Source organism: Myotis yumanensis, unplaced genomic scaffold (assembly GCF_028538775.1).
Source record: "Myotis yumanensis isolate MYYU_CA2020_CCGP unplaced genomic scaffold, mMyoYum1.0.hap1 SCAF_4, whole genome shotgun sequence".
Lineage (NCBI taxonomy): Eukaryota > Metazoa > Chordata > Mammalia > Chiroptera > Vespertilionidae > Myotis > Myotis yumanensis.
The window spans coordinates 50357988-50384757 of record NW_027223755.1 but is presented as its reverse complement, the minus strand read 5'-3'; the positions used below and the strand labels follow the sequence as shown (position 1 = coordinate 50384757).

Sequence of the window (26770 nt, the reverse complement as noted above, 5' to 3'; positions counted from 1 at the left end):
CTGGCAGCCCGGCAGCCCTCGGGGGATGTCCACTTGCCAGTGGGGAGCAGGCCTAAGCTGCAGTCGGACATCCTTAGCGCTACCACCACCACCACTGTACTGGCAGCCGTCAGCCTGGCTTGTGGCTGAGGAGAGCTCCCCCATGTGGGAGTGCACTGACCACCAGTGGGCAGCTCCTGCATTGAGCGTCTGGCCCCTGGTGGTCAGTGTGTGTCATAGTGACCAGTCATTCCCAGTCTTCTGTTGTTAGGGTCAGTTTGCATATTACCCTTTTATTATATAAGATAGAGGCCTGGTGCATGGGTGGGAGCCGGCTGGTTTGCCCTGAAGGGTGTCCCGGATCAGGGTGGGGGTCCCGCTGGGGTGCCTGGCCACCCTGGGTGAGGGGCTGATGGCTGTTTGCAGCTGGTCACACCCCCTTCAGGGTGGGGGTCCCCACTGGGGTGCCTGGCCAGCCCGGTTGAGGGGCTGATGGCTGTTTGCAGGCTGGTCAAGCCCCCCGCAATGGGGACCCTCACCCCATGGAGGTTTGGCCAGCCTGGGTGAGGGGCTGATGGCTGTTTGCAGGCTGGCCACACCCCCTTTAGGATGGGGGGTCCCCACTGGGGTGCCTGGCCAGTCTGGGTGAGGGACTGAGGGCTGTTTTCTGGCTGGCCAAGCCCCCCTGGCAACGGAAGCTCCTAGCTTCTCCTTTTTTCTTTTTCTTTTTTATTCTGGGATTTATTTACCTTCTATAATTGAAACTTTGTAGCCTTGAGAGGAGCTCAGAGCCGGCCAGGGTGGGCGGGAGGGAAGCCTCCTGCTCACTCCAGCTCCGTGGCCATGGCTGGCTGAAAGCAGGTATCTGGGGTTTATTTACCTTCTATAATTGAAACTTTGTTGCTTTCAGTGGAGTTCAGAGCCCGAAGCGGCAAGCGGGAAGCTTGGCTTCCTCTATCATTGGGGCAACCAAGCCTCCTGCTTGCTCCAGCTCCGTGGCTGCTGGCTGCCATCTTGGTTGGGTTAATTTGCATATAGTTGCTCTGATTGGTTGGTGGGCATGGCTTAAGGTATAGCGAAAGTATGGTCAATTTGCATGTTTGTCTTTTATTAGTGTAGATTATTGAAAACATGCAAACACTGGCACTTCTATTTTATATAGAAAACAAAACAAATCTTGTCATTTGTTAAAGAAACTAACAACTCTTCCCTTAAGAATATGCATTGTAATAAAATGAACCCTAAGTTTAATAATAGCATAGCTTCTGGAAAAATTCTGTCCCATGAAAAAGTAGGATTTCTACATTAAGTAGTTTTTGTAATTGAAGAATTTAAGATTAATCATAACCTTAAATAATATTTCTGCCTACAAAATGATTCCATGCTAAATGAAAGAGAAAATACAGAAGAGTTGGCTAGATACAGCTATCTTACAAATGAATGCACAAAATAATATAAAAAGTCCCTTCTCTTTATACCAAGAGGAAAATCTTTTTTGCATCTTCCCTGATCCAGTTCAGGTGCTAGGAGGCTTTTCTTATGTCACAGTACCTCCTTTTATTATCCTATAAATGGCAATATCTATTGAACCCCCAATAATATATTAGACACTGTTCTAGGGACTTCATATATACTATCTTGCTTAAACTTTGAGAAGCACTTAAAATGTGAAGAATTCCTCTCATTCATTTGGCTCTAGATTTGTCAAAGTTTAGAAAAGAGAGATTCGTCTTCTTCACTGGCCCGAACAGGAACCTCCGCTCCCAGCTACAAAATTATTCCTAATATTCTAGTCACTCAAACCATTTTAGACAGAATTTTCTGTATGTAGGTGTGTGGTTATTGTTCCCAGCTAAGGAAATTCCTAAGAGACTCTAATCTAACAACAAAAAAAGAATCAGATCATAGAAACCTGTGTTAGTATGATTCAAAGGGAAAAAATGAGCTGCAGTGAAAGCCAATTTGAGCTGGAAAGACTTGTACTGTTAAATCACTAGACATGTGTAGCCACTTACGAAGCTGTCTGATCACATATGTTTTTAAACATCTGTCAGCACAGGCAGAACTCCACATGCAAAACACAGCACTCCTGAGCACAATGGAAGTTTGTGACGAATTCTCAGATTCTCAGGAAGAAATGAATACATTTCACAGGTTGAACATAGGTTATTACTGCTTAAGTTGAAGGAAGTTTTGGCAAGCAACTCCCAAAGGCTGTGTGACTCATTTCCTTGGACATTAATATCTTAAAAAGACAAAACTGAGACCAGCAATAAAACCTAGAGACCTAAAGAGAGAGATGTCAGGGAGTACTTAGAAGCAGGAGGCACTGGAGACTACAGCTGAAAGCGGAGTCTAACTTCTCTCTTTTTCTTGATAAAAATGTTGCAGCGCCATTTCCCCCACCATTAAAAAGTTCTCATCTCCAAAGTACAAATACAATTCCTTCCAAACCTGCGGCATTTGTTCTTCCCCTGAAGACATCGTCATATGCTTTCCACTGCGACTTCACCTGATAGGCATGGATGAACACCACAAATACCACCACGAGGCACATTAAAGGGACCAGGGCTGCGGTGAACAGAGCGGCATAGATATTGGGGATGAAACACCTGAAAGAGAAGAGAAGAGATCACTCAGACAACTTCAATACGAACATTTCTGAAATCCAGAATGTCTGACATCATTGCTTTATACTAACTCTTTGTATCTAAGTGTTGGCAAAAGCTCATTTTTGGTTTGCCAAATTGAAGCTTTGTTCGAGTAGAGGCTACATGGTTAAATCTCATCCACTGCTTTACAAAGTAGGATCCGTGAAACAAGCACATCCTGAGATGCTCAGAAAACTTAAAAAAAAAAAAAGGTCCTGGCCAAATACTTTGAGAAATGTGCACTTGCTTTGCAGCTCTATCTTCTTGGCCTACTGAGACCAAGGTCAAACTGAGGACTGCATGAGAGAAGGCATTGCTTAATGGCAAATCTGAGGATTCCTAGGGCTCAATTCTGTCATTCCTAAGCTATACATTTCCTGTAGAGCCATGAATTCTCTTGAAAATGACGACAACTTTCCATTTAGAAGCTATACCACTCAATTGCATCTGTTATTACTAGAGTTTATCTAGAACAATGAGGTCCAAGGTAAACTTACATTATTTATTAATTTTGATAACATTGAAGGTCTACAAACAATGATTTTAGAGATGTAACTGGAAATTTTTACTCATAATTTATTAAATCATTATGTTCTTTACAAAAATCTTTCATACAAAGATATCAAAATGTGCCTGGCCAGTGTGGCTCAGCTGGTTTGGCGTCGTCCCATGCACCAAAAGGTTACCAGTTCGATTCCTGGTCATGGCACGTGCCTTGATCCCTGGCAGAGGGTGTGCAGGAGGCAGCTGATTGCTGTTTCTCTCTTACATAAATGCATCTCTCTCATTCTCTCCCTCTCCTTTTATCTCTCTCTCTAAAAATAAAAAATATATATATGTATTTTAAAATGTCAAAAGGGAGGGCTACTAAATAAGTTCTCAATAGCTGAAATTGTACTCTTCAGGAATTTTTAAAAAGGACATACCTCCTGTAACTTATAACACTATAATACATTTAATGACAAGAAATCTTAATAGTAGGTAGTGTTCTTTTCAAATATTTTCCCCAACTTCTTCATTTTTAATACATAATACTTATAAACCTACATTACAACAAGTAAAAAAAATAATGAACTCTGAAAAAAATCAAGGAAAAAAATATAACATGTTTAGAAGAAAACCTCAAAATTCAAAATATAGTAATCATGGAAACATCCATTCTTGCCATTTGGGGGGAAAAAGTGCTGCAATTTTATATTTAAAAAGTGACATATTATCAAAGACCTTCCTTAGGTATTATTCCTAATTAACATGACCTGCTAAATGTATTCCTCTTGTAATCAAGACACATTTCAAGAGATATTTCAACACATATTCTGCATCCACAAAGAGATGTCAGAATGATGGATTTCCTAGCTTTCAGAATTTAATTTGGACAGTACAAAGGCTGACGCCTTCCCTGTACGCTCATCTGTGTGTCACAGACCCGTATCTTCCAGGTAAAAGGCACAAGACGAGATAAAACAGGCAAACATTAATGGCCTTGATCTTGCTTGAATACATTTCTGTACTAAAAATAGTGATCATGATGGCTAGTCATTTCTACGAATATTAGCTTTGAATGATTTGTCTCTTGTTTTCCTCAGAATTATGGAACCACAGCCATACACTGGCCTAAAGGTGCTTAGACAAAAGCAGACACAGACGGAGAAACTCACACAGACTCCACTGCTCTATTTTTATCTTGAACAATGTCATCACAATTCAGTTTCAGGATGTAAAATGAGGATGGTTACTGACTCTACTGTGAGGTGCTCTAGGATTAATCAACATTTGATACAGAGTACCAGTGTTTAGATTTGACTCCAACACATACAACTTCTCATGTTTGGTTCCCACTTCTCTACTTGAAGTGCCTTTAGATTCAGAGGACAACCTTTGAAAGCAGAACCTCAACTAATGGTGCACCAGCCTGGTTAAAAAATAAAATGGGCAGAGTGGACCTCCAGGATGTTAGCACTAACCAGGCGTGTCTGCAGGGCTCTCGGGAAGAGAAGGAAACTCCCTAAGTGTCATCGCTCTTAAAACTCTCCTTTGCAGTTCTCCCTGCTTGTACGATGACTTGGCCACCTGGCCCCTTCGTTCAGAGAAAGGGGGGAAACGATCCAATCCTGAAGCGGTCCCTTTCCCCCAGTTTCTTCAGAGCCCTGCAGTCGTGCCCTGTCATCAGTACCAGGCTGCTGAGAGTGCCCAGTTTGTCCTCTGCGTGGTCAACATGGGCGGGTGATTAACGAGGAGGGCTTTGGCCTCCAGCACGCCTGTTCTTGTTGGCAGCCCTCCTCGTGTTCCTGCCTACTGGGGCCCTGCAGTACAGCTGGCTCCTCCTCTTGCCTACTACTCCTGTCCAGCTGTGACTCATCCCAGTGTCCCTGCAACCAAAACTACCTGCCTTGTTAGTACTACCTCTCCTGGGGGTTGGGGTGTCAGGCAACTACCCGTAAAAGGAAAAAAAAAAAAGCCTCATCAATCAGAATTTCCTTCAGTCCAACCGAGTAAGATGTACAGTGCATCTAGGTAGTTTGAGGATTAGATCATAGGAAAGCGACGCGGGAGTTAGGAAACTATGAATATCATGTTAGGAACAGTTTCTGAACTCAGGCTAGGAACAAATTCTTGGAAAAACTGAACGTAATGTAAGAAATGAACAGGCCAAATGCTATGCACACTGGAGGGCTGTGGAGGCAGTTGATTATGGTGCTGGCAGCCACTGCTTCCAGGACAGATCTGGCAGTTACCAGAAAATGAGACCAAGGCCGTGTGGATGTACTTTCTTAAAAGGGGTGAGGAAAGTGTGCTCCTTGTAGTTCCCAGCTCACCCAACTTCAAAGCACGCTGGGGGCCCTTCTTCCCTCTTTTGGTGCTGAATGTTCTTTGGGGTTCCTGGAAGTCACATGACTAGCTTTTGCTGTTCCCTTTTAAACTTTCACGGGTAAATTTTCTTTCTTATTATAACCCACAGACAGTCCTAATTTATTTCAAAATCCTGTCAGGACTTCAACCTTTTCTCTATTTTTAGCCAGATGAAACAAGCAGATACTGTTTCATTACCTTCGGTTTTTCTTCCTCCCGGGGTAGCTGGGAGCATTTACAATGCCTGATGTCACTTTCTAGTTTGGTAAGGTTGTTACTTCCCTGAGGTAGCACTTTATCCTTATTGAATTGTTTTCACTTGCATTATCTAACTTGAGTAAAAAAAAAAATTATGTCGGTGGCCTGGGGTATTTCAGGTTCTTTGTTCCTGTCTGGAATAAGCATAAGGAGAAGCTCAGAAGCAAAGGAGTCCAGGAGAGAGGTAAACTCCACTCATAACTGCTGACAACATTGGGAGGAACACTGAGAACCCCTGTACGAGTGACGGTGATTGGAGTCCATTTAAATTCCATTTTAAAGAACAGGCTGCCCCTGGCACTCTGCAGGATTTAAAGTAATCCAGGCAGCTGACATCTGAGTTACATCTGGATTACATAGACATGAAAAAGGACGGAGGTAATGGGAGAATAATAAAGGTTTGTTCCCAAGCTCTTCTTTATTACTAAGTACTTCTCCTCCATTAGATAATGACAATGGTTGTGATTCACAGGCTCATGTGCCAACCTCCCCCAGGTAGGCCTCCTTAAGACTTTGTTAATGATGGCCTCTACATCAAAAGCTACATTTGTTGCCTCAACCAACTTTGTCTTCTCCACATGGAAAATAAATAAATTTATGGAGACATGAGAAGATGAGAAAATTACAGTGTGGGTTTAAGCAGCTTCAAGGTAGGAAAATAGATTCTTTCTGTCCTTCTGTTGTAGTGCATATAGCAGTTTTCATACCAAGGAAATAGACTGATTTCTAAAATGTATTTTCTTTTAAGCTTAAATTTTAAACAGAAACAAAGTTAAAATTAAATTGCAGATAAGCCCTACAAAGTGAAACTGAACATTAGGATAACAGATGGACTTAGAGAGGAAGGGAAGGAACGAGGTATTTTCCTAAACTGAATTAGGTGGATCATGTAGACTATCGTAATTATTACTACTCCTATACTTACTACCATCACCACTACAAATAACACTAGTGGGGATCATTTACTATGTGCCAGGCATGAAACTCAATCCTCACATGCATTATTGTGCATAAACATCACAACAGTCCCATTAGCCTCAATGTACACATGGGAAAATGACACCTAAATTACTTAAGGTCAAGTTGCTGGTAGCATAAACAGGCTCATTTGCCTTCACTGCTACCTCTACAATTCTAAGATCATTTCCACAATTCTAGTAAAGACATATTAGAGTTAGTGGTAAACATGTCAGTGTTCTCCTTGAGGACAGGGACTCTAATTTGTTTTTGTTTATTTTTCTCCTAGTGCTTTGCATAATAAGACCCTCAAGAAATGTGTACTAGTATTGATTCAACTGATTTTTAGCAGTGTTTGAAAACCACTTACTTAAAGAAAAAGTAGGCACAGAAAATTCTGTATTTCAGATGCACTCATACAGTAAAAATCCAAGCAACATTGGAATATCTATCATGTCCCAGGGACAGTGCTGGAGATGGAAGGGCATATGAAGCTGCCTAAGTCACGGTCCTTCACATCAGCAGATTATATTTACAATAGGTGGCAGCACATCAGAATCTAGTCTCTTCCTCAAAGTGGTGCTCTTCCATCAGCATCATTGGCACTACCTGGGAGCCGGTTAAAAATGCAGACTCTTACACCCCCTGACAGAGTTTCTGAAACCACATTTTAACAAGATGCCCAGTCGTTTCATGGGCACATAGAAAGTTTGAGAAGCATTCTTCTAGCACACTCATGGGACATAATGGAGATTAATGTAATTAACTAACCTTTACATCTGGCAGCAAAGCCAGGGGCCTGTGTACCCCCAAGGAGAAACAGATGCAGATATTTTCATAGTACATGGTGGTCACAGCAGCCTGAAGAACCAAAGAGAAAGAAAAGCAGCAGGAAGCAAAAGGGATAGAGAAGCAGAGATCTGCCATATGTAGAAGCCTGGGATTGGCAACCTGAGCACCCTGATGCAGAAAAGGAGAGAGCTAGCAAATAAAGCGAGAGAGGACACAATCGATCTGCAGACTGGTGGAATGAAATGAGAAGGGGCGTGCTGGGCTGTGACAGGGGTGGGTGGGAGGTAAATATTCAGCCCTGCTGCATCGAAACAACCCTGAAGGAAGGTTTCTGTGAGTGAGTGCAATAAACATGCTCTTCCATTGCCCACGCTGCTCAAGGTTTCTGGAAAACGTGACCCCATGAACCATGGACCTCTATCCCCACACCCCAGCCACAGGTCACCCTAGCCACTGGCGATTAGCTGTGAGATATATCCCTGACCCAAAGACAACCATCCTTCTGGCTTGCCCCTGACTTGGAATTTAGTGACTCAGCTCTAACAGTTTAGCTGAGCTAATCAGCTTTGAGAATCTTTGAGATAGTTGCCAGTTAGTGGTGGGCACTAAGGCTGACCACTGTGAATTTGCTCTGAAAGTTCAGAGCAGACAGCCATACTGGAGTAAATACACAATGAATACAGAAGAAATGGACAGAGAAGAGGGGATAAGAGGGGACAGGTGGGAGGAGCATTCAGACGCTCACAAGTGAGAGATTCTGTGGTCTCTGAGAGATGAAGAGTGTGGCCTTGGTTTTCAGCATTCTAATTCTAGTTCGCTAGGGTCCAATTATACCCCATTTCCAGCATTTGAATGCCCATGGGAATGCCTGTTGGGTACACATACTTCTCTAACCCCACCCCTTTACTTGAAGTAGCTTTAGTGGGTTTTTACATGCAGCTATAATGGCCAAAGTTCAAACAGCACTACTGAATGGGCGATAGAGAGAAAGAGGAAGTGAACACATGACTGTTCTTTAAAACAATGTTGCATCTGAAGATGCAGTAGAACATCATTTCATGTCTACCAGTTTTAGAGTTTACTCTATGCCATGGTTAGCATTGCTATCTCACTCTGCATTGACAACTACCTCACAAGCGAAAGGACCAAAAAACAAGAATCAGGCTCCCTTTTATTACATATAATGTATATACTTATATTACTTGAAAAGATTGAGCAAAGAAAAATGTGAACAAAAACACATTAAACATTAAACTGTCTAAAATTGTAAAGTAGACAGATACACTATATACACTAAAATACAGTCCATTGTTGCGTATAATTAGCTCGTGGTGAATAACGCAGTTACCTACATCCCAGGCTCATTAAAAGGTAAAATATCCTATCTAATAAAGAGGTGATATGCAAATGAACCATCACTCCAACACACAAGTTGGCCACCCCCATGTGGACACAAGATAACTGGCAGGGGAGGGCAGTTGGAGGAAACCAGGCCTGCAGGGGAGAACAGTTTGGGGGGACCAGGCTGGCAGGGGAGGGTAGCTGGGGGCAATTAGGCCGGCAGGGGAGCAGTTAGGTGTTGATCAGGCTGGCAGGGGAGTGGTTAAGGGGAGATCAGGCTGGCAGGCAGAAGCGGTTAGGTGCAATCAGGCAGGCAGGCGAGTGGTTGGGAGCCAGCAGTCCTGGATTGTGAGAGGGATCAGGCCTAAATGGGCAGTTGGACATCCCTCAAGGCGTCCCAGATTGGAGAGGGTGCAGGCTGGGCTGAGAAACACAGCCCCCTCCCCCGTGCACGAATTTTGTGCACCGGGCCTCTAGTATTTACATAAATTCCAAAGATAAATAATAGACTCATAGCATTAACAGGTTAGAGATAACTGACAAAAAACAGTCTAAAACCATGATACCCTCAAATGACCTTTTCTTTTGCTTTTTTTTCTTTTTCCAAGAAACTCAACTCTGAAGAATCTATTCCCGGAACAACATGATGCTACTTTTGAAATGAGTCTACTACCTTCACTCCAGGTAGGTTCCAGTGAATCAAGACCATTCAGACTTTAATCAGGATAAGGTCAAGCTAACTTGTTATTTTTTGCATGTACCAGTGCTCCATGTTCTCATAAAACAACATTGGTACTGAAAAATGTCATTGTTCTAGCACATGCAAAGGTGTCCTGCTCTAACCCCTTGCTCACCAAGGCTCTGAATGAATGGTGAAAAGCTTTTATCTTAAAGAACTTTATACCACATTCTTGTATCTGAAGATAGTAAAATTACAGCTTTTTATAATTTTATAAAAATATAGATTTACAGGGTGGGCACAAGAATATAAGATTAATGTCCAAAAAATTTGGTCTTTTTGCACCCTCTCTTCACCCACATCTGACTTCATGATTTCAATGGGCACATTGATCCTCAGAGTATGACCATTAGCCGCAAAGCAGCTTGAGATGAGGCCAACCCTCACCACACAGGCAGGATGAAGTACTTTCTAATCTTAGGTAAGTGTTGGAGATACAATTTTTATTTTTTTTGTGTTCAATCTATGTTTATTTCAATAAACTCAAAGCATTTAGGAATAGCTAAGAAGAAATTGGGGGCCATGTGTCATGTTAGCATAACTGTCAACATGACACATGCTAACTTCTTTTTCCTGATGAAAAAATTGTAGGCTTTGAAGTTCTCTCTTCCCCAATACTCTTATAATACACTTCTATAGACCATGAAAAACATGAGAAAGGTAGAAGTGTAGGTCTATGCTGACAAGAGTGTCACTGTGGGCCACTCTATGAAAGACATAGATATTGTAAGTGGCTAAATATCCTGACAGCAATGGTGATTATTTCTCAAAGTAGCAAAAATCACTTGGCAGAAGGATAATCCAACTGATAATTATTGACCACCTTTTATTGAATAATAGCCACATTACATTTTCCTGGAGATTAGACATACCAATTCCTCTGGCCTTATGTGAAGGTTGCAAATGTTCCAAGAAAACATTTCTAGGGCATTCCCTGCAGGAATGAATGCTCAGTCATACCACATCTTGTGTCATCTATGGTCCCATTAACATCTATAGCACATTGTAATAACTGACATTAAGAGATTGTTAATCATAGTCATATTGTTTAAAATACACTATTCACTTTCTTGTCCTATTTGTAAGATTTTAATCTTAAAATCCTGTAAATATTATGGTTAACTCTTTACTATTGAGAAAACAAGGGTAATGTCAGTAGGTGAAGTTATCTGTCAATAATTTTAAGGTAATTATCTTAAGTTGTACATTATGTTATATCTGGGCTCCAATAGCCAACTTTGTTGCTAAGCTCATCTCAACCCTGATATACTTCAATTTTTTTATTGAACACATATTTCAGGATGTTGGTCTTTACCGAGTAGTGGGTTAACACATCAAATATGTATTTTAAGATATCTAAAGACCCTATATATGTTCATACTAGGTGGTTGCTAGGGTTGGTCCATGATACTAATATTAATTAGTATTTATTGAGTATTTTAATATACCCTGAAGGATCCTGGAGCAAAAAAAAAAATACAATAAATGATGTGAGAACATTATAAAATCCTATACTACAATGTCAACATGTGAGGGATATCTAATAAATATTAAAAAGGTGAAAAAACATGGATCAAAACACCTCGGGTACATGATACAGAGGTTAAGAGTTAACTTAAGAAAAGGAAAGTAAAACTTGAGTAAAGGATGTGGAGGCCAAAATTCTATCCACTCTATGGGAATCCCCAGTTTTGATGGGGAAATGGCACATTTCATTTTCCTTGAAGTTGGGAAATCATAAGGATTGGATCATACCTGATGTAGAGGAAGCAACATTTTACAATTCCTTAGTTGGACAGCCCTAAACTAGACACCAGATAGATAGAGTTCAAGTGACCTCCTTTGTGATTTATGTAAAGATTCTTCAAAGAAAATGATGTTGCTATTGAGGGTCTATGTGTGCAAGAAAGGAAGAGTGGGTAGAAGCCTCCTGTTGGTTTAGGATATCACTGCCTAGAGAAAAGGAATTACTGCTAGGAATAAAGGCTCCAGAACCAGACTATTTGGGTCAATCCTAGATGCACATCTTATCGATTCTGTGACTTGGGCCAGTATTGAACTTGTCTATACTTCAGTTTCCTAAAAAAATAAAAATTAAAATAAAATGGAGAACAATAGCATCTCCATCTGCTACATATGGGTGAAGTGAGAACTCAATGAGTCAATACATGTAAAGCTCTTAGATCAGAGCCTAGCATTATGTAGATGCTCAATAAAAGATAGCTATATTTATTATCACCTATTACTAAGATCTCATCCTCTCATGTATATACAAGACTTAACCTGTCCCAAAAAAGGGAGAAAGTGCTGAACACTATGAATTCAATAAAAGAAAAATCTACCGGAGTAGGCAGGGAAGACTTCACAAAAGAGGTGGGGTTGGATAGCAGCTTTTTCTCTCTTGAATTCCTTATCAGTCAGCAGATGTTTAATGTGATTCAGCCGTGCAAATAAGGTGAGTGCCTGTGTGCACTGCGGCTCGGCATGAGGGGAAGGAGGAAAACTTTCCCTTTGCTGCTTTTCCTCATGACTCATGTGTGTTTCTGTAAAACTAGTTGTTAAAACTTGGTTCCAATTTGAAAAGTGAAGGTAATTAAAAAGAGGCAGGTGCTATTCAAGGAAGTCCAACATAGCATGATGGCACCACCCAGGCTAAGCAGCCGGCTTGGCTCAGAAGTGTCAGCAGCAGTAGACGGAGCTGTTGGTTCAGAGCTCCTTTAGGGATTTAACTGATAGTTTCTTACCTGCCATGCTCCTGCTCCCTGCCTTCTTCTCCCCTACTCCAAGCCCCCAAGGAGAGGGCAAATGGAAGGGAAATGCCAATTAGCTGATAGTTTTCCAGAAGAGGGGGAGTTTCTAGCCTCTCGGAAGCCTGCATTGTACTGGAGGATCCCCAATGCTGACTGTTAGAAGATGGCATTGCCAATATCCCCACCAATCCGAGCTGCTTATTGGAAAGATAATTGTACTTTATCCTTTCAGAATTTTTTTCTTCTTCATAGGATCTTAGAACTAGAAGGGATAGAAGTCATCCCGTCCTGCCTATAGTTTTATGGGTGAAAAAAAAAAACAAACCAAGATGCAAAGTTTGTCCAAAGCATGGCTGTTGAAACTCCTAGGTCAATGCTCTAAAGGAGGCTCTGAGCATAAGTCAGACTTGACAGAAAAAGAACAGACTATTGTCAGGGACCACATTCTACTAATAATCTAAAAAATTCCCTTTTCAGGAAGTGTCCCTAGTGTTTTACTTACTTTGCCTATGAATCCCCAAGAGCTAAGGGGCTACAGAACATGCATATTTCTGAATTTAATACTGCATAGTAATCCCCCAGGCAGGATAGACCATACTATTCCTCAATTAAAGTTTTTAATGACTTCACATATTAAAATTAAAAACACACACAAAAATTCACACAAAAGAATAAATTTCATTCACTTAGAGATTAACAGATATCAGTAAAGGGCAATGAATCCAAAATGACTTTGTCATTCATAAGCCCCCTTCCACCGAGGCCTTTCCCCTCTCTGAAAAAAATTGGCTTCAGTTGAATCAGCACTTTAGCAGAAGGAATTTATTTTTGACAACAGGATGTTCCTGTTATTTTCCAAGTCTTGTAGTTTCAACAACAGGATTTCAGGGCAGTAAAATGAAATGGGAACAGCAGAGTAATATTAATATCTGAGAATACTCATGAATGTGTGAGAAAAACCCAAATAGTCCCAAACCTGCCTTAAAAATTTAAGGCCATCTTCTTTACGAACTTTTAAATTTCTTCTCATTAAAAAAAATACCATGATCCAATATGTAGTAAAGATTTTGGGTTGAGGTTTGTAATTGTAGCCAAACTTAATTGTAGAATTGGGCTGATGTCTTCAAACATTCCCCTTATTGTGGTATACTCGTTCCGTTTCTTTCTTTTTCTATTTTACTTCAAATAAAAGTTTGATGTGCCATAAAATGGAAACAATTTTTAAAACATGCTGAAAAGTCAAGAGTGATATTCATGCCATCTGGAAAGGTATCATGTACTTTTAGATGATAACATTTTTTAAAAATAATAGTGATTTTTAAAAAATATGTTTTTATTGATTTCAGAGAGAGGAAGGGAGAGGAAGAGATAGAAACATCAATGATGAGAATCATTTTTCAACTGCCTCCCGCACATTCCACACTGGGGATTGAGCCCACAACCCAGGCATATGCCCTGACCAGGAATAGAACTATGACCTCCTGGTTCATGGGTCAATGCTCAACCACTGAGCCACACTGGCCAGGCTAGATGATAAAATCTTACCAAATGTCAGTACTGTTCTTCATAACTCATTTGGAGGACTATTGCTCAGGTATGTGGAGAAGAGTCAGAGGAACCACTTCCTCTAAATCAAAAACTTGCTTAAAGAGTCTGCTGCCTGCCTTCACCAAGAACAGAGATTAATGTAAGTGGGTTTGATTATTGGTGGAAAACCCACTCCTGTCTGGGACATTCTGAATTGAAGACAGAAATAATATGATTTCACAAAACAGCAAGTGAGAAAGCAAAGGGCTTATAGATATGGACTCTCAATCTGATAGGCCTGGTTTTGAACCTTGGCACTGCTATTTAATAGCTGTGTGACTATGGGCGAGTGAAGTTACCCCTCTGAGCCTTTGTACCCTCACTTATAAAATATGAATAAAATCTATTTTTTCATAAATGTGTTATGAGAATTAAATGAAATTACTTTGATTAAAATGCTTAACATAGTGCCTAGCATGTAGGACTCAACAAAGGAAAGCCGTTATCATTCACATCAGCATATGCATTGATCTACTTTGCTGAGCTTACTCACATATAGAAATTATAGACATCATTAACAGGATACCCAAATACTTGGTTAACATCATTGATTTTCTGCAACAGCAAGCTTCTCCACAAAGTTTTCATTGCCTCTAACCAAGTGTCTGACACCATTTCTCAGAAGAGCAAGCATTTCCTTGAACACCCATAGCAGTGACTTAAATGTGAAGGCTCTGGGTCCATGTTCAGTCATTTGAAAACAAGAACGATATGCCATCTCTTAAATGCATGTGTTTAAATCTCCATTTGGTCCTGCCAAGGTGACCCACATTTAAATATAAATTTCAGATTTAAAATCACAGAAATGTGAGGTGTGATTAAATCTTGGTCAGGATGCAGATTACCTAACTGCTCAGGAATCTGTTTCTCAGAGGGGGCTGTTTTGAAGGGTAAGGGAGCACACGCCATCTCAGTGGCCTTCTCTACTATGTCTAAGCTGTTATTTTCACAGCTGTGTTACTGTACTTGGGTTTCTGAAGATGTTTTCTTCCGCAGTTGAGGTGAGTTTGTCAAGGGTTGCCATCGTGTTATTTTATTACCTGAGTAGCAGTAAATAACATTTTCATGATGGTTTTTTCCCCCTACATTCTTTGTCACCAAAAAAAGAAATGCTTTTTCATTATTTCTGTAAAATACTGACATTTCACTGATATTGCCTAAAGGTTTTTAAGTAGCTGATAAAGACATATACTCTATATAATATAAAATAAATGAATAATAAACTAAGATTGAACCAGAAGTGGGGTACCAAAATATTATTTGCTAAAAAAAAAATACTATACATTCATCCTAGTTTGCTTTCTCTAGCAGGTGTTTCAGAGTTACACACATGCATGCACTCATACACTGAACAAGACAGGGGCTATGTAATAAATCTGCAAGCTCTGGGGGTGGGGGGCCTCTCAAGCTCAGGGACCAAAAACTGTGCAGGATGGTCTGATCATAAATTCCTAACTGGCTAGTCCATGGCAGGCAGTTATGTCCCTGGCCTAGAGCTTCCTCAGGAAAGGTCAATCTTTACCTGAAATGACCTCTGTCCATTGTTCTTATGCATGTGGGATAATACACCTATGAAACGTTAGAGTAATTTTCATTCTAGATCCCTCAAAAGCACAACCACCGGCACCAGAGGACAGAGACCCTCACTGTTATCCTGCTCCTTACGTACCATCTATATGTGCTATAAATGTTCAATGTTAACTATCCTGTGCCCACCAATGTAAGATAAGTATGTGTTTCTCCATTTTGCTTTTTATCAAATCCTAGAGATCTTCCTAATTTACTTCCTCCCACCTTCTTAATCTACCACCAATGGATTTCATGAATCTTCCTATGTTTCTCCTCTGAGTCTAACTGCATTAAAGGAGATGCAAAAATGCCATTCTCAAAAGCATTTTCTCAATCCATTGAGATTTTGCTTCCAGTCATGTCCTTAAAATTTTGGCTCAAATAAACTCTTGTAAAACTTTTTTATAGGCTGGATATTCTTTCATCGACAATACATATGCACCACTCTCACACATTGGCTCAAAAGAAGCACAACTCTTTCCATTCTGAGAACAGCAAGGCTACAGTGTCATATAATGGACCATGTTCTTGAACTTACATTCATGGAAAACTCAGCACTGGCTTTCATATGGCTGCTATTTATTTATTTAAGACTAGAGGCCGGATGCATGAAATACATGCAAGGGGCTTGGCCCTCATAGCCACGGTGGCTTGCCTCAGCCCTCTAAGCCCTGGCTTTGTCCGGACGGACATCCGGAAGGTCATTCGGCTGTCTGGTCTAATTAGCATATTACGCTTTTATTATTATAGATAACACCAGAGTCTAGCATGCAGGTGAGGCCCATGCCAAATCTTAATGCAATGTGCTAAGTGTGATAGAATGACCTACCTGGAGCATGGTGGGAACTCGAGGAAGAAGTGAGCTATTATGTGTGGGGGAGTTGGATGGTTAAATCAGTTTGCCAATAAAGAAATAAGATGAGGATCCAGAATGACATTTGTTACTTAAGTGACCTGATAGGAAAATGATGTGGACCAATCTGGAAAGCAATACTCCCCTTCCCAGACAATGGCAAAGAAAAGGCAAGGCTCAAAAATTTCTCAGCTTTGTTTCCTGTTGGTTCAGGAATCATCTGTGTTCTTAAAAGGGGAAGCATGGCTTGAGATTTTCAGGAAGATAATGTAATTATGATTAATCTTTCTTCTTCCTCTGGGGCTATAAAACTTTCAAGGACAATGATTTGTGTATATGCTCTGATTTTGGGGGGTTAAGATAAGAATTAATAGCCACACAGGAGGACAGCACAGGATTAATTGGTCCAATGATATTTGGGCTGTGTTTTTTAAAAAATCTTTATTGTTGAAAGCATTACAGATGTCCCCCTCTTTCCCCCATTAACCCTTTCTAGTCTGTATCCACCCACTCCCACCCCCACCCCAGGCCTGGACTGTTAATTTTAATAATTTTAGAAAAAGGTCCAGAGAGAAAGGGGGACACATCATTTCACAATCCCTCCAAGATAGCCTGTGTAAAGGATAATTGTGGAGGAAAACTCAGGAGAGCTGCCATAGAAGAATTTCAAAAGAACTTCAGACAATCCAGAAATCACAGCTGCATCAGGAAGGAAGCAGTTGTTGCACCAATGCTCTCTTCTCTGGACCCTTCAAACCAATGAAAATGACAAGATATGATCCAGAAGATCGAAGCTGAGTGGGGGGTTGGGCTTGGGAAGTAGAGTGAGGTAAGATAATTCACTGCCCTTCACAAAATTTCACTATCCTTTACTAGCCTGAAACTAATTAAAACTTAACAACTTATTAAAACTTAACAACTAATATTGGATGAAAATAGCAAACCAGAAAACACTGAAGACAATACGTCTGAGGGGGAAAGAGCCCTTTAGTACTGCTTTTTCTCCTATCTTTCAATGTAAATGTATCCTTTATTAAATTAAAACTCTTCCCAAACTATAACTGGACTCTGAACAACATAGATAACTTTAACAAGACACTTAAAACGCCAGGTCCAAGAGATAGACTCTACTGATAGCCCAATAGCAGCACAGCCATTAATTAGCATGTAGAAATCCTGTAAAAAATATGGCAGAGCCTCTCCTGGATTTCGATGCTACCAACAACAACAGAGCAAAAAACACTACAGTCCATCCATTAAGTGCTACTATAATGCAATTTTGGACAGATTCTAAGATGCATCTTTTTGAGGAGAAATGTTCAAGAAAGTGTATAGGCTATCAGGCCATCATACATGCTAAAACCAGGTGTCTTATTCTTTGTAACCCCTTTCTTTAATCCTCTTAAAAACTCACCAAAGAGACCCTAATGTTTACAGCTGCATTTGTGTAGAGTTCCAAGTGAAGCACTCTCTCTGGCCTGCCTTGAGATTAATTTTAAAAAAGCAAAGCGAAGCCAGAAATTTCATTCTACAATTTAGGTTTTATCATTATCAAACCAACAGTGCCAAGACACCAGTCAAGACAAGTCACTAGAGGTTCTCAGTCTATAGTAGGTAAAATGTTTAAGATATTCTTTCATCCTTTATACAAAAGAAGCTTTTAAACATAAGGCCAATTGCTAATGAAATCATAATGAGGTTCTCATCGTTGTTAAAAATTCACTCATTGTAAATTCTAGGATGCTGAATATAATTTTTTAGAAGTTGAATACATTTAAAACATGCATTTAATGAGTATCCCCCAACTTAAGGGTTGAAGTTCATATATACACTAGAGGCCCAGTGCACCAAAATAGTGCATGGGTAGGGTCTCTTGGCCTGGCCTGCGATCAGGGCCGATCAGGTTCCCCGCCTCCCCGCCTCCTCCTTCCCTGGCTCCCTCAGTGCCCCATCGCAGCTGCTGGTCACCTGCCATGTTTCACACTGCCTCCTGGTGGTCAGTGCACATCATAGTGAGCTATTACATTCCTGAGGGGACAATTTGCACATTAGCCTTTTATTATATAGGATATTAGTTAATCCTCACCCAAGGATATTTTTTTAGAAGTTAAATACTTGCTAACTTACTAAAGTGCATGCCTGGTCTTTATTGGGAAACTTGCATAGGCAGGCATAGGGATCCAGTTGGAGAAAGGTGATATTTCCATTTATAAGGTATAACTGGTAAAATCTGTTCTGGCCACTGGATGATCCCTGGTTCAAACAAACCATCTGCCCATCTTTCAGCCATGCTAATCTGCCCATTTTTATCTTTGTGCAGGCTATGCTTCATGCACCTCTCTTGCTGCACCCACCCCCTCCTTCCAAACTGCCTAGTGAAATGTTTTTCATCCTTTAATACTCGGCTAAGTATGTCTCTTCCGGTCTTGTTTGGTCATGGGTAGTCACAATGATTTTTCCTTCGTCTGAATTTCTGTATCACTAATAATTTATTGATCTCTTATTGTTTTTGTGTCTTATTGCTCCAAATAGACTACACACTTTTTAAAAACAGAGCTTTGCTTTACATAATGGCACACGATGAAGACTTAAGAAACAAAAAAATTGTTCTTTTATCTTCATGGTACTGCCAGTCTGTACTTAAATGAATCTCAAAAGGCAGAGTGAATTTATTTTCCTTTGAAAATAACAACATTAAAGCAAGTGTAATTCTGGTGTGGTTTAGATATTCTTCCATCTTTCTGGCAACTCCATTTAAAAAATATATTTAATCTGTTTTGATTAAAGGACCTTTGGCTATTTCACCCTTAGGTATGTTCCAAAGCAAAGCAGCAGTTTTAACAATTCTTTGTTGAATTATTCAAAATTGAAAATGAGAAATTACTTAATAGTAATACTAAATACATGCATACTATGTGATTACTACTTTAAAAACCCCTTCTTCACTAATGACAGGAAGCATTGCCATCTTTGTGTGAAAAAAATCTCAAATCTTTATACTTGTACTGTTTTCTTTCTCCGTTTCAAGTGCATGTTAAACATCATATATACTGGAAACAAAACTGACTTTGAGAAGTTGAACTGAAAGGTCAGGCTTATGTTTTGAATCACTATAGACACTCATAAGTGTTGGGTATGAGCCTAGTGTTCTTCAATTCACTGCAAACATAACCTAAAACCAGGATCTAGTTCATTTTGGAGTAACTGTGATTATTTTGTGCTCTATAGAGTTCTGATATAAAGATTTATGCATTTATACCAATGCATTCTAATGTAGATCTACTTTTGTAGTAATTTCTTCATATATTCAGGCATCAAATAATTCCCGAGCACCTGTGACTACTGTGTATACACCAGACACTGTTCTAGACTTTTTGGATACACTGCTACACAGATGATCTTACTGAGATAACATTCTTTTTGAAGAAACAGAGAGAAAGATAAAGTAAATATAACATATAATATTGGGTGGCGATCAGGTCTAGAAAGCAGTGAATAGAAAGAGAGAGTGAAAAAGATGGTCAGGAAAGGCCTTTCTAAGGAGTGACATTTGAAGTGAGGGAGCATGCCATGCAAATGTCTGAAGAAGAACATTCCAGATAGAAGGCACAAGTGCAAAGATGTTGAGATAGGAGCGGCTGTAAAAATATCTGACACACAAGTGTTATTTATTAAGTGCTAAGCACTCTTCTCAGTAGCAGAAGAGTAGAATGAATAGAGTAACTCATTTAATCCTCACAGCAATCTTGAGTCGACACAGAAGGGTTACATAATTTGTTCAAGGTTAAACTCTAGGAAAAGGCAGAACCAGAGTTTGAAACTGAGCAGTGGGTCTGGCTCCAGAGTCTCCTTCTCTAACCACTGAACACACTGCCTTTCTAAACAAAAGGGCTGCTCGAGCTGGGCAATGAGCAATATCTCCTCACAAAAGTTGTAGCAAGAACTCCTGGAGTTCCTAAGAGTACTGCCATCAAGAGATAAGGATATTAGTTTTGATTTAAAAATTAAGATTTACCAGCTTGAACCAATATAATACTTATCAGAACTATATCTGGAATAGAGGTTCCTCTGGAAAAATAATGAACACAGATTAATTTGTGTCAAGACTATGGACAACTTTACTGTATTAAAGCCAAGAACACACCATAAGCTTACTTCTTTGATTGCATCTGAAATAATGAGGCAGCGACGGAACTTTGGTGCTTCTTCTCTAAAGTGTTACATCTGGCTTTCCCTGATGGTGAACAGGAAATTATAGATACACACTGTGCTGAGGATAAAACAACCATACAAGGCTCAGGCTGTTGCTGAGCGCATATTAATAAAAATGCTTGGGGTTCCTATTGACTCAAACTATAGCTTGTTTGTTCTCTTGTGAAGGAAAAAAAAAAGAGCCAGAAATCAAGTTTTAAGGATCTCAATAAAGAATTGGAGCAAAACAGTGAACCCTTTCAGCACTCTGAATCACATGAAAATCATCATGGAGGCCGCTTTCTGGGGTGCCTCCCATTTGTGGGTCTACAAGTACAAGTTTGTTAAAGCCCTGACACACATAACTTTAGAACTGCATAAAGGAAACAGGACAGAGATTGTTTGCTAATGTGTAGGACATTATTTTTTATAGACCACTGTTTTTTCTAATACTTAAATTTCATTCATATTAAATGATCCTGGCTTAATATTTAAAGATAGCTTTCTGCAACATGATTGGCTAAAACTAAACATACCAGGCTTAAGCAATGGAACATTTGTTTTAACATCCAAAGCAGTAGACATGTCTTGTGATGTCCAAATGAATAGCTTTGGCCCAACTGTGAATGAAATAAAGCAGTTTACTTCATGGCCATAAAAAAGTGTTCTTGTGTGGCCAGTGTGCTCAGTGGTTGATTGTCAACCCATGCACGAGTAGGTTGTTGGTTTGATTCCTGGTCAGGGCACATGCCCAGGTTGTGGGCTAGATCCCTGGTGTTGGACATGCGGGAGGCAGCCCATCAATATTTCTCTTTCATCAATGTTTCTATCTTTCTCTCCCTCTCCCTTCTTCTCTCTGAAATCTATAAAAACATTTTAAAAAATTTTAAATATATTTGTTTGGTAGACCCACAAAACAGATTCCTTTCACAGATAATTAAAAATTGAGCATATATGCAAATTAGCATCAGCACACATTCAGTCAGCAAATATTTTAGAGTCTATTATGCTCCAGGCCCTAAGATGTAAATTTGCATAGCACGTGATTCCTGCCACTGTGAAACCTATATTCATCTAATTGGCCACTCAGAATCTGAGCAGCATAGGGTCCCCAGCAGTTTTAAAAGATTCCACAGAAGGCTCCTAATTCCTTCCAACACTTATTAGCTGCCAATTAAAAACTTCCCTATCTTTAATCCAAATGTTTCATGATTCTACTCTTTTATTCTGTTTTATCATGAGTATTGATACAAAAACAAAAATAGCCATTGTTTTTCTTGAATTAGAAATACACACACACACACACACACACACACATATCTATATATATAAAGAGGTAATATGCTAATTGTTCCTAATGGTGCCCCAGTTACAACTATTCAACAGGCTGTGTGCGCACAGGAGTTGGCGGGCGGGGACAGGGGCGGGGACTTGCACCTCCGGGGCCAGCCCCCCCCACCCCACCCCCAAGCAGAGGCACGAGCAGGCCCGCCACGCCACCCAGCCTGAAGGGGGCATCAGGACAGGGGCAGGGCCTCGGTGGCGAGTTCTCAGCACTCCTGCATCAGGGTCTGAAGGCACAGAGAGGAAGGGAGAGCAGATGGGCAGTTAGGAGGTTTAGGCCAGGAAGGAGGAGCAGACAGGTAGTTAGGGGGATCAGACAAGGAGGGGAGAGCAGTTAGGGAGATCAGGCTGGCAAGGGAGCAGTTAAGGGCATCAGGCAGGCAGACAGGTGAGCACTTAGGAGCCAGTGGTTCTGGATTGTGAGAAGGATCCCAGATTGGAGAGGATGCAGGCCAGGCTGAGGGACCCTCACCCCCCATGCACGAATTTCATGCACCAGGCCTCTAGTCTATAATAATAAAAGCATAATATGCTAATTAGACCAGACGTCCTCCCGGATGAAGGTGGGGCTGTGAGGGAAGCCCGGGTCCCAGGTGCCTGCTGGTGGCTGGAGGGAAGCCAGGGTCCCGAGTGCCTGCTGGTGGCCAGAGGGAAGCCTGGGTCCCGGGTGCCTGCCGGCGGCTGAAGGGAAGCCCGGGTCCTACATGCCAGAGAGAAGCCAGTGCCGGCAGCCAGGGGAAGGAAGTCTTACTCTTGCACAAATTTCATGCATCGAGCCTCTAATCTACACTAATAAAAGAGAAACATGGTAATTGGCGTACAACCGCTACCCTTCCCATTGGCTAATTAGTGAGATATGCAAATTAACCACCAGCCAATATGGCGGCTAATTTGCATACTGCAGGCGGGCCGACAGTGCCAACCGCCAGCTCCCTTCCATCCAAGGCTGGCGGCAGAGGTCCCTGCCCTCATCTGGGCCTCCCGCAGGGGACCCAGGGCTGGCGGGTGGGACCCTGGTAATCGGGCACCCGCCCTGCCCTCATCCAGACCTCCCGCGGGGAACCCAGGGCTGGCGGGTGGGACCGAGGTGTTCGGCACCCGCTCCACCCTCATCCGGGACTCCCACGGGGGACCCAGGGCTGGCGGGTGGGACCGAAGCCGCTCCACCCTCATCCGGGCCTCCCGCGGGGGACCCAGGGCTGGCGGATGGGACCCTGGCAATCGGGCACCCGCCCTGCCCTCATCCGGGCCTCCCGTGGGGGACCCAGGGCTGACAGGTGGGTCCGCGGTGTTCGGCACCCGATCTGCCCTCATCCGGGACTCCCGCGGGGGACCTGGGGCTGGCGGGTGGGACCGAACCCGCTCCACCCTCATCCGGGACTCCCACGGGGGACCCAGGGCTGGCGAGTGGGACCGCGGTGTTCGGCACCCGCTCCGCCCTCATCCGGGCCTCCCGTGGGGGACCCAGGGCTGGCGGGTGGGACCGAAGCCGCTCCACCCTCATCCCGGCCTCCCGCAGGGAACCCCGGGCTGGCAGGTGGGACCGCGGTGTTCGGCACCCCATCAGCCCTCATCCGGGCTTCCCGCAGGGAACCCGGGGCTGGCGGGTGGGACCCTGGCAATCGGGCACCCGCCCTGCCCTCATCCGGGCCTCCCGTGGGGGACCCAGGGCTGGCTGGTGGGTCCGTGGTGTTTGGCACCTGCTCCGCCCTCATCCGGGCCTCCCGCCGGGTCCTGGGGTTGGCAGTGGGGCCGCAGCTATTGCGTATCCACCCGGGTATCCGCTGTGCTACGGGCCGGGCGGCAGCAGTGATCTGCCCGCTGGCGCATCCCATGTGCTACCCAACTCGGGTGGGCAGGTCACGGGCATGCCTGGCAGCCTCAGTCAGTGCCTCAAGCCCCAGCAGCAGCAGCAGCGGCAGTGGCAATAGCCCTGGAGGCAGTGCCCCCGACCTGCCCACCCAGGTTTGAGCGGCCCCAAGCGGGCAGTGCTTTCCATCAGCCGATGGTTGGCGAACATGCATGCAGGTGAAATCACCAGCGCCTTCTTTCCCACAGGCCTGAGCCCCTCAGGCCTGTGGGAAAGCAGGTGCCCTGAGCTGGTGATCCCAAAGGCCTGATAGCCGGGCAGTGGAGGCCGTGTTGGGACTGGGGAGTGGTGAGCAGGCAAAACATGGCCCTGATTGGGCCAGTCGCTATGACGCCCACTGTAGCCAGCACACCACCTGATCAGGGGGCTAGCAGCCAACCTCCCAGCCCCTCCCCCCTGCAGGCCTTCCTCTGATCAGACTCTCCCATCCACATGAAGAGCAGGGTACTCAGAGCCTGGACCCTTCCTGGCAGCCCCGAGTCCCTGGGGTTAAGAATTCTGATGGCCCTGCCCAGAGAGTAGAGGTGCCTGAGGGGCAGGGACAGGGACCACAGGCCTCCAGGGAGCACCCCAGAGTTGGCAATGAGAGGAGAGGGCCTGTGAAGGGGGAGAAGGTGAAGCCAGTGGACATCAGCCCAGAATCCAGCCCTTCCCCTCCTGAGGCAGCAGGACCTAAACCCCAAACCCCAGCCAAAATTGGAAGAGCCTGAGGGAGCTTCAGGAAACTCTACGAAAAGCTGCACATTGAGAATGATAGATTTCGTGAGGCCCTGACCCAGACCATGCTGTGGCTGGAGCAGCTCAAGGTGGAGCTGGAGCGCGCCATGCAGAGGCAAGAGCACTTTGCAGAGAGGCCGGCCATCCTGGAGCTGGCGAGATTTGAGTGCAGGGCCCTGGAGTGCAAGGCCGCTGAGCTGGAAGAGGAGCTGAAGGGCCTGTCCAATCTCTGAGCTGACAACCAGCGTCTCAAGGATGAGAATGTGGCCCTGATCTGCATCATCAGCAAACTGTCCAAGTGACCCCGGAGGACTTGCTCCTGCACCCGCATTTATACAGCTGCTTTTGCCACATGCACCCCTTCCCTGTGTGAACATGAGTGATAGGGCTGTCGAGGAGTCTCTGAGAAGCCATAACCTTCCTTGAGATCTCCAGGTTAGGAGGTGAGGACAGAGCCCCCAGGAGCCAAGGGGGCCATCTGAGGCCAGGTAGGGGGACCAAGGCTGCAAGCAGGAACAGAAAGGAACTGGGGACCAGGAAGTGCCAAGACCAGTAGCCAGGACCAGAGTGGTCACCCAGAGGTCCCCTCTCACGTGTACTGCCACCAGTCACCCCTCCAGGCCCTGAGCAGGGATCCTAGAATGTGCCAAGCATCCCGCCGGCCTGGGCTAGGTGAGCCTGTATATAGGGTCTGTGTGCAATAGGGAGGGATGTCTTCTATTTTTTGCTGCCCGCTCCCCATCGCTCTCCTGGGCAGGGGGAGAAGATCTTTTTCAGACATAGCATAGGCACCACAAATTAAAATTGTGGAGTTGCCAAAAAAAAGAAGAAGAGCAGGCCGGCTGGCCAAATACCCCCTCTCTTCCCACCCCCTCCCCCCCCCCCCCCCCCGCCAGCCACATCCTTGACCAACCTGCCCCACCACAATAGGCCCACAGCCCCTCCCCGTGGCTATCTGCCCCTGATTGCACTCCCCCACTCCAAGAGGGGGCAGGGCTGGGCGGCCAATGTCCTGCAGCCCCTCCCCAGGTTGGCCCCACCCTTGATCCCCCCACTCCAATAGGGGGCAGGGCTGGCCAGCCAATCTCCTGCAGCCTCTCCCCTTGCTCAGCCCCACCCCAGATTCCCGCCCCCCCCCCCCCCCCCCACCGCAATCAGGGACAGGGCTGGCTGGCCAACCACCCATGGCTCTTCCCCCAGGCCACTGGCCATGATCGCCACCCCCCCAACCCATTTGGGGGGGGGGTGTTGCCCAGCCCACCAACCACAGCCCCTCCCCATGGCCAGCCCCACCCCCAATCGGCCCCCTAACCCCAATCAGGCTGGTGGGGGGGGCAGTTGGGAGCAATCAGGCCGGTGGCAGGGGGTAGTTGGGGGCAAACAGGCTGGCAGGGGAGGCAGTTGGGGGTGATCAGGCCAGCAGTTGGGGGTGATCAGGCTGGCAAACAGAGTGGTTAGGGGCAATCAGGCAGGCACACAGGCAGGTAAGTGGTTAAGAGCCAGCGGTCCTGAATTGCTAGAGGGATGTCCGACTTCTGGTAAAGGATCGGGCCTAAACAGGCAGTCTGACATCCCCCAAGGAGTCCCAGATTGGAGAGGATGCAGGCCAGGCTGAGGGGCCCCCTCCCCCCAGTGCACGAATTTCGTGCACCGGGCCTCTAGTATATATATAAAAAGCCAGTGACCAGAATGCTGGAATGACCGGAATGACCAGACGCTATGATGCTCACTGCAGGTGGCCAACAGGCCTGATCAGGGGCGGGGCCACTGGCCAACCTCCCGCAACCTCTCCCCCTGGCTAGCCCCACCCCTGATCGGCCCTCACCCCAACTGGCCCATGGCCCTGCCCCCCGGCTGACCCCACCTTCAATCAGCACCCCCCCCCCCCCCCCGATCTGGGGGCAGGGCCGGCTGGCCAACCTCCTGCGTCCCCTCCCCCAGACCAGCCCAGTCCTGACTGGCCCCCATCGGGGCAGGCCAGCCAGACCCCACCTGTACATAAATTCATGCACTGGGCCTCTAGTATATATATATATATATGCATTAAGTTTCTATTTTACTATGCCAATGATTTTATATCTATTATCCTCTAAAAGGCTTTATTTTGCATAGACAAAGAAGTACATACATATTTATTGGTTTTAAATTTTAGTTCCTACCCATTACTCATCTTCATAGATCTCTTCTGAATCCTTTCCAATTGGACAGTCAGTGTTTCATCTTCTGGCCACACGGATTGGTTCAGAGATGAGTAATGACTCAAACAGTCTTCCCTGTTTTCATGGTGGGAAAGCAACATACTTTTCCACTGGGAAACTAGAG

The 26770-nt window shown here is 44.0% G+C and overlaps 1 protein-coding gene across 1 annotated transcript in view; it reads right to left on the bottom strand.

Moving 5' to 3' along the window:
• ADGRV1 (adhesion G protein-coupled receptor V1) overlaps positions 1-26770 on the bottom strand; it is a 451408-nt gene that overhangs the window by 78876 nt on the left and 345762 nt on the right. Inside the window, exon 89 of the mRNA XM_070413740.1 lies at positions 2434-2591. Coding sequence (XP_070269841.1) covers positions 2434-2591 — 158 coding nt within the window. The remainder of the gene's footprint in view (positions 1-2433; positions 2592-26770) is intronic.